Source organism: Erinaceus europaeus, chromosome 15, assembly GCF_950295315.1.
Source record: "Erinaceus europaeus chromosome 15, mEriEur2.1, whole genome shotgun sequence".
Lineage (NCBI taxonomy): Eukaryota > Metazoa > Chordata > Mammalia > Eulipotyphla > Erinaceidae > Erinaceus > Erinaceus europaeus.
The window spans coordinates 21492962-21500461 of NC_080176.1; the positions used below are offsets into that span (position 1 = coordinate 21492962).

General features: G+C 65.9%; 2 protein-coding genes across 2 annotated transcripts in view; one reads left to right on the top strand and one right to left on the bottom strand.

Annotated features, from left to right (window-relative positions):
- Positions 1-7266, bottom strand: part of ADAP1 (ArfGAP with dual PH domains 1) — an 89062-nt gene extending 81796 nt beyond the window's left edge. The window contains exon 1 of the mRNA XM_060173183.1: positions 7257-7266. The gene's annotated coding sequence lies outside the window, so the exon portion shown is untranslated. The remainder of the gene's footprint in view (positions 1-7256) is intronic.
- On the top strand, positions 2748-6037 carry UNCX (UNC homeobox). The gene is made up of 3 exons (XM_060174114.1): positions 2748-3012; positions 3576-3751; positions 5285-6037. Exons 1-3 carry the CDS (start codon positions 2748-2750, stop codon positions 6035-6037), a joined length of 1194 nt encoding a protein of 397 aa, XP_060030097.1.
- Positions 7267-7500: the final 234 nt, after the last annotated feature.

Sequence of the window (7500 nt, forward strand, 5' to 3'; positions counted from 1 at the left end):
GAGCTGCGGGAGGGGCGGCCTTCTCCAGCGCCGCCGCCTCGGACCTCGGACCCAGCGCCTTGATTGTGGCAGCGGGGCCGCCGCCTCCCGGGGACACGCGCTCTGGGCGGGCGGGGCACCGGCCTCAAGGCTAGAGGGGCGCTTGGGGTGCGGTGGGAGGGGGCCGAGGCCGGCGGCGTGGACTGGCTCCGAGGTCAAGTGAGGGACGGATTGGATGCTTCTTCATAATAATATTAATTAAACAATTTGCATGCTAATAAGGTAACAATTATCAGGGCCTCTGTTGAAAGATTCAGGTTATTACAACACGCCAATCTCGGGGCCAAGGGTCAGCTCGAGAGAGGCGAGAGAAATTTCAACTCAAATTAACATTCTGTCAGCTGCAGAAAATGGGATAAATAAAGTCGAATTAATTCATTAGAATAAAGAGAGAGGCGCCCCCACCCACTCTGGGTCCTGTGGGCTCCCCCAGACATCCTCCCCCCTGCTGGACACCCGCCTTCCCCAAGCTGTACACCCACCTGCCTAGGCTGGACACCCCCGACCAGGCCCAGCCACTGGCCCTGGCTGTGGAACAGAATTCACTCAGTCTCAGAGCGGTTGCGGAGGCTGGGCCCCACATCCTCGCCCCCCAAGGCACTGGCCTGTTTCCAGGCCCCTTCTCCCCAGCACAGGGCCCAGCAGACCCAGACTCTGGCACCCTGCTCTGGGCAGGGGGTCTGAGGCTGGGAGTCCCTCCCCCAGACATCAGGCCTGGGGCTCCAACCTGCCACCCTATCCAGTGTCCGTCCCTGGGAACTTGGACTTGCTCTCCCCCGCCCTGTCCAGTGTACCCGGGTAGAGTCTGCCCCCCCAATATCCCCCAGGGCTCAGACCTACCCCTCAGTGTCCACCAAGACTCAAGCCTGCTCCCCTAGTGTCCTCTAGGGCCCAGGCCTGCCCTCCTGTCCACTGTCGTCCACTGTCCCCTGGAGCTCAAGCCTCCCTCCCTCCCGGCCCAGTGTCCCCCAAGGCTCAGGCCTGCACCCCAGTGTCCCCCAGGGCTCAGTCCTGTCCCCACCTCCCCACCCCATCCAGTGTCCCCCAGGGCTCAGGCCTGCCCCCCTCTACAGTATCCCCCAGGGTGGGCCTGCCCCTCTGCCCAGTGTCCCCCAGGGTTCAGGCCTCCCCCCCCCAGTGACTTCCAGGGCTCAGGCCTGCCCCCCCAGTGTTCCCCAGGGCCTGCCCCACCCCCCTCCAGTGTCCCCTAGTACTCAGACCTGCCCTCTCCCCTGCCCAGTGTCCCCCCAGGGCTCAGGCCTGGCCCCACCCCCCTCCAATGTCCCCCAGGACTGAGGCCTGCCCTCCCCCCTGCCCAGTGTCCCCTAGGACTGAGGTCTGTCCCCCCTCCAGCATCCCCCAGGACTCAGGCCTGCCCCCCCCAACTGCCCCATCCAGTGTCCCTCAGGACTCAGACCTGCCCCCCCTCCAGTGTCCCCTAGGACTCAGGCCTGCTTCCCCTGCACAGTGTCCCCCAGGAATCAGGCCTGTCCCCCCTCCAGTGTCCCCCAGGACTCAGGCTTGCTTCCCCTGCCCAGTATCCCCCAGGACTCAGGTCTGCCCCACCACCGCCCCGTCCCCGGGGTGGGCCTGACCGCCTGGCCCAAGCACTCACCCAGCTATGCTCCCGGGAGAGGCTGGCTCAGGCCCCGCCCGCCGGTCCACACAAACTTTCCCGCACAGGTAACCGCCAGCCGCAGCCAGCGCCGACTCTCCGCCCGCGGCCCTGATTTGCTACATTGGGAGCCCTCCCCGTCATGATTTAGCTGTGCACCCACCAGGATTTCACAGCCTGGGCCACGGCGTCCGCTCCCAGCACATCATTTAATTATTACAAATGGGCCAGGCACCCTCTCCGCCGAGGGGGCAGACCTGGGGGTTTCGCCGGCCGCCGCCGGGCCCTGGCTTGGAGGGGAAGAGGGTGCGGGGGTGCAGGGGGCCCGGAGCACCCCTCCTGCAGACCACCGGGGGCTACCGCGCTGGGGGGGGCGGCCACTCACCTGGGGTTGGCGGGGCGCCACGGGAAAGGAGTCCCTGGGATCCCCTCCCCTCCTCCCCGCCCTGAACGCCCCTCCCTCTGTCCCTGCCTCCTGCCCCGCCGCGCCTCACCCTTCTCTCCCTCGGCTCCCCCGCCCTCCTGCCCTCCCCGCGTCCTTCCTCCCATCCCCGCAGCCGCGGAGCGGGGCCCAGCAGCTCTTGTAGTTCTAAATTCAATGTGACAGTTTCGGAAGGGCGGATGATGAGACTCCTATTATTGGATCAGTCTATTTGCCGCTCAATGTCTCTCTGTAATTGGAGCAACAAGACTTTAAAGGTTCAGGGAGTCCGGCGCTTCTGCTGAAACCCGCGCCGCGCGCCCCGGAATGTTTCCCCGGGAAATCTATTAGCGGCGGGCGCGGGCGCGGGGGCGGCGCGGGTGGGGGGCCCCGGCCGCGCCCCGCCCCGCGCCCCTTGTTGTGACAGCCTGGCGCTGTTTATTGAGGTGCGTGTCAGGTGTAATTAGCGATCGATCGCAGCGCCCCGCGCCCCGCGCCTCTGACGTCAGCCGCGATTAGCGCTTCTTATTGGTCCCCAGGTCCCCGCGCCGCGGCTAATTGCGGGGCGCCCGCGGCGGATAAAGCGCGGGGCGCGCGGCGAAGCATGTGCGCGGCCCGGGGTCCCTGCCGCCGCCGCCCCGGCCCCCGCGCCCGCGCCCCGGCCCCCGCGCGATGATGGACGGCCGCCTGCTGGAGCACCCGCACCCCCAATTCGGGGGCGCACTGGGCGGCGTGGTGGGCTTCCCCTACCCGCTGGGCCCGCACCACGTGTACGAGCTGGCCGGGCCCCAGCTGCCCGCGGCCACCGCGGTGCCCTTCTCTATCGACGGGCTGCTGGGCGGCTCTTGCGCCGCCGCCGCCTCGGTGGTCAGTCCCGCTCCGCTGCTGTCGGCCGCCTGCGGGGTGGGCGGCGACGCTCAGCCCTTCAAGCTCTCAGGTAGGGCGGGGCAGGGGCGCCGGAGACGCGGGCACCGGGGACTCCAGGGTGGGGGCGGTGGGAGCGGGGTGCGCAGCGGGGGCGCAAGGGGTACTGAGAACGAGGACTTCGGGACGTGGGGTGCGGGAGCGGGGCTCTGTGAGCCAGTATAGCGAGCAGGGACCCCCCCTTGCGGGTTGCAGGGAGTGAGTCGCGTGGACGCCCACGGCGCGGAGCGCAGGATCAGGGCTCGAGCAGCGAGGTGTAGGGACCCCAGGGCGCGGGGCGCCGGGAGTGTTGGGAGCTAGAACCTGGGGCCCAAGGCGCAGGGAGCGAGTCTTGGGGACCCCCGGGCGCGGGGCGCAGGGAGCGAGTCTCGGGACCGCAGGGCGCGGGGCGCAGGCAGCGGGTCTCGGGGACCGCGGGGCACGGGAAGCGAGTCTGGGGACCCCCAGGAGCGGGGCTCAGGGTTCGAGTCTCGGGCACCCCGGGGCGCCGGGGCGCAGGGAGCGGGTCTTGGGGATCCCCAGCACAGGGCGCAGGAGCGGTCGCCAGCAGGGCTGAGCGTGCCTTGCTGCCCGCAGACTCGGGGGACCCAGACAAGGAGAGCCCGGGCTGCAAGCGGCGGCGCACCCGCACCAACTTCACGGGCTGGCAGCTGGAGGAGCTGGAGAAAGCCTTCAACGAGAGCCACTACCCCGACGTGTTCATGCGGGAGGCGCTGGCGCTGCGCCTGGACCTGGTGGAGTCGCGAGTGCAGGTAACTGCCGCCTTTGTTCCAGTAACTCAGCCTCGGCGGGAGGGCGGGTTCCACAGGAGCCAGCAGGGAAGAAAGGTCCCCGGGATCCAGGCGGGGGAAGCAGCTTCTACAGGAGCCGGTGGGAAAGGCGGGTCCCCAGGAAAGGCCGGTCACCAGGTCCCTAGGAGCTGGCCAGGGATGGGCTGTGCCCAGGAGCCGGTGGGGAAGATGGGTAACCAGGATCCAGGCTGAGGAAGGCTGGTCCCCAGGAGCTGGTCTGGCGTTAGAGCTGGAAGCCAGTGCAGGGGATTGGTGCTGGGTCCCATTCCACAGTCAGCCGGCCATTTGTTTATCTCTAGCCTCCAGAATGTTCCCTGGGAGGCTGTGCCTATCTGGCAGTGTTGGAGGGGAGTACCCAGGAGAGCCAGGCCATTATGGACCTGGGGGCGCCCTTTCCCATGCCCTCTCCTGGCCTTTGCTTCTCATCTGCTCCCCGGAGCACGGGTACCATTCTGCTACGAGCAGCATGGGACTGGGTGTCTGCAGTTGTGTCCCCAGCCGAGGTCTATGTGGGCTCTGCAGTGGGTGGCTGACATGGGGGATAGACACATGGGCCATGAAGCTGCCCTGGGCTGGGCTGCTGCCTCCCACACTCTGCGTGGGCAACCCTTTTATTTATTTCGTTGGAAGCGTCCTAAGCAGTAGGCCGCACCAGCTACCTCACCCCGTGAAGTGAGGAGGGAGGGGATTCTTGGTGGCCAAACAATCTAGAATTAGCTTCCCCTCATAAAGGAAAACACAACAATGGGTAGGGAGCGGTCACAGCCTGGGGAGGCCTCAGCACCTGGAGAGGCTGTGGCCTCAGCACCACTCAACTCTAGCTCCTGGGCTTACTGACAAAGAGGCGTAGGTCAGGCAGCTCTCTCAGCACCATCCCTCCAGACCCACAGACCAGAGGGCCCAGCGGCCTGTAAAAAGCCGGTTGCGGGGTGATAGTGGCAGGCTGACCAGGTCCTGCCTCCCCAGCCCAGCTTCCCAGACCTTTCCAAAAGGAACAGTGGCTGCAGTTCCCTTTCTAGGAGTCCCCACACACACCCACTCCACTGGCCCAGGGTCTGGGAGAGGGGGGTGTTGAAGACAGGTGCACAAGGCAGTGTGCCCAGCCTCAGCCTGGTCAGTGGGCAGGGAGGGCCAGCCATGGCCAGCATGCAGGGAGGACTGTTTCTTACAAGCAAGGGACAGGGCTGGATACGGCCTCAGGCAGCAGGCCTCTGGGAGGGTCTTACTCTCCCAGGAGCTGGGCAGATTCCTGGAAAGGGGCTGTGGGCAGGGATGGTTGGTTGCCCAAGGACGGGGCCTGGCCAGTGGGCAGGGAAGGTCTCCTTTCCCAGGCGCTGGGCAGTGGGCAGGGAGGGCCACCTCCTCTTCTCCCAGGTGCCGGGCAGGGCCTGCCCTGGAAGCAGCCTTGGTGAGGGAGCAGGACCTGCTGGGTGGACAGAGCAGGCCAGGAGCGAGGCCCGGCTGCTGACCTGCTCTTTCACCCGGCTGCTCCAGGTCTGGTTCCAGAACCGCCGGGCCAAGTGGAGGAAGAAAGAGAACACCAAGAAGGGCCCGGGGCGGCCGGCACACAACTCGCACCCCACCACGTGCAGCGGGGAGCCCATGGACCCCGAGGAGATCGCTCGCAAGGAGCTGGAGAAGATGGAGAAAAAGAAACGCAAACATGAGAGGAAGCTGCTGCGGCCAGCGCGCCCGCTGCCCTCACCCGGCGGCCTGTCTCTGCATAGCGCACCCAGCTGCGACAGCGACAGCGGCGGCTTGTCCCCGGAGCCCGAGCCCGAGCCGCCCTCTGCGGCCCGGGGCCCGCCCGCGCCGCTGCAGCTACCTGGGGCGCCCAAGGCCAGCCCGTTCAGCGTGGAGAGCCTGCTGTCCCACTCGCCGCCGCGCCGCAAGACCGGGCCGCCCGCCGCTGCGCTGGACCTGGCGCCTCGGCCGCTCGTGGGCAAGGGCCACTTTCTGCTCTACCCGGTCACGCAGCCGCTCGGCTTCCTCGTGCCGCAGGCCGCGCTCAGGGGCGCCGCGGGCCCTGAACCCGCAACCCGGGACGCGCCGCCCGCGCCCGCGCCCGCCGCCTCCCCGGGCCCCGCGCCCGCCCGCGCCCCAGCGGCGGAGGGCAGCGGCCTGGACGCAGCGGACAGCGCGGACCCCCGGACCGCCTGCCCCGCCGCCCCGCCGCCCTCGCCGCCGCCGCCCGCTGCACCCAGCCCCGCTGGGGAGCCCGGCCCGGGGGCGCCCGACTTGGACTGAGGGGCACCCGCCGCTCTGCTCGCTCGCTCGCGGCCCCACTTTTTCTTACGATGATTTTCCTTCAAAAGACGCCACGTGGCCTGGGACCCGGGCAGTCACCGCAGGACTGGGGCGACCCCGCCTCGCCAGGGAGAAAAAAAAAGCACCCACCCACAGGAAAAAAAAAAAAAAGAAAGAAACCTACATTCCTGCCCCAAACCCGCAACAAGAATCCTCAGCCTTGTAAAATGCAAAAATGTCTAAGAATATTTATATATGTACCATTTTTGATAAATAAAGCTGGTGAAACACGCAGGCTCTGGGTTGGTCTTTTAGATATGGGGGCCAGCCCCCCACAGGCGCACCACAGCACCCCATCGCCCCCCCCACTCCTCTGCACCCATACCCTTCTCTGTACTTCTTTCCCTGCACCCCTTCCCCTTCTTATCACTCCCTTCCATGTACGCCTTCCCTGCACCCATCTGTGCACCCCTTCCTCTTCCCTGCACCCTTCCTTGCACCCCCTTCCCTGCACCCCTTTCCTTTCTCTGCACCCCTTCCCTGCACCCTCTTCACCCTCTTTCCTGCACCCCTTCTCTTTCCCTGCACCCCTTCCTTTCACCCCCTTCCCTGCACCCTCTTCTCTTCATCCTCTTCCCTGCAGCTCTTCCCCTTGCCTGCACCCCCTCCCCTACAACCCCCTTCCCTGCACCCCTTCCTTTCACCCCCTTCCCTGAACCCCTTCCCTTTCCCTGCACCCCCTTCCCTGCACCCCTTCCCCATCCGTGCTGGCACAGGCCAGGGCTGCCAGGGGCGGTGAGGGCCGGGCGCGAGCTCCTGCGGAGTTTTGATATGAAAGTAATTATTTCCCGGTGGCTGCTGCAGGGACTGGTTTCTTGCCCAAAGGGTTATTATACATTACCGATTTCTAGTGATATGGAATCACATAAACTTCCTACAATAATAGAATTAGCATGAAAGGCTGCGGTGTCAGATTGAAATTGGAGAATAATACGCCAGCAGCTGGGGGAGCAGAGAATCGTGGGGCGGAATTTTCATGAGCTGCGTCTTTGTGGGCGCGTGTCGCAGCTCTATTAAGATAGATGCCCAATGATACCCCTCATTGTTCTGTCGCTTGTATTGATGTCGCTGTGTTATCAGACTATTGATCATGTGTCCCCGTAATAGGACAGGCGCCGGCGACGCGCCTCTCACAAAAGCTGCGCGCATTTGTTCTAATAGGGTCCGGGTCCCCGGGGGCCGCTCGGCCGGGCCGGCATCTGCAGCAGGAAATATTAGCTGGCGGACCGGCCCGGCCAGCAGCCCCAGGCGCCCCGGCCCGCCCCCTCGATTTCCCCGGCCCCCGGGTCCTCGGCGCCGCCCCAACCAGCGGTTCCCCGGGAATTAGGCTCCCAATTATTAAAGACATTAATTCCGGCGAGGCCGGGGCGGGCGCAGCACTGTTTACAGGCTCGTTAAATATC

Coding starts and splice junctions, on each gene's coding strand:
- UNCX (XM_060174114.1), top strand. CDS start 2,748: ATGATGGACGGCCGCCTGCTGGAGCACCCGCACCCCCAATTCGGGGGC. Junction 3,013..3,575: donor TCAGCCCTTCAAGCTCTCAG/GTAGGGCGGGGC, acceptor TGCTGCCCGCAG/ACTCGGGGGACCCAGACAAG. Junction 3,752..5,284: donor TGGTGGAGTCGCGAGTGCAG/GTAACTGCCGCC, acceptor CGGCTGCTCCAG/GTCTGGTTCCAGAACCGCCG.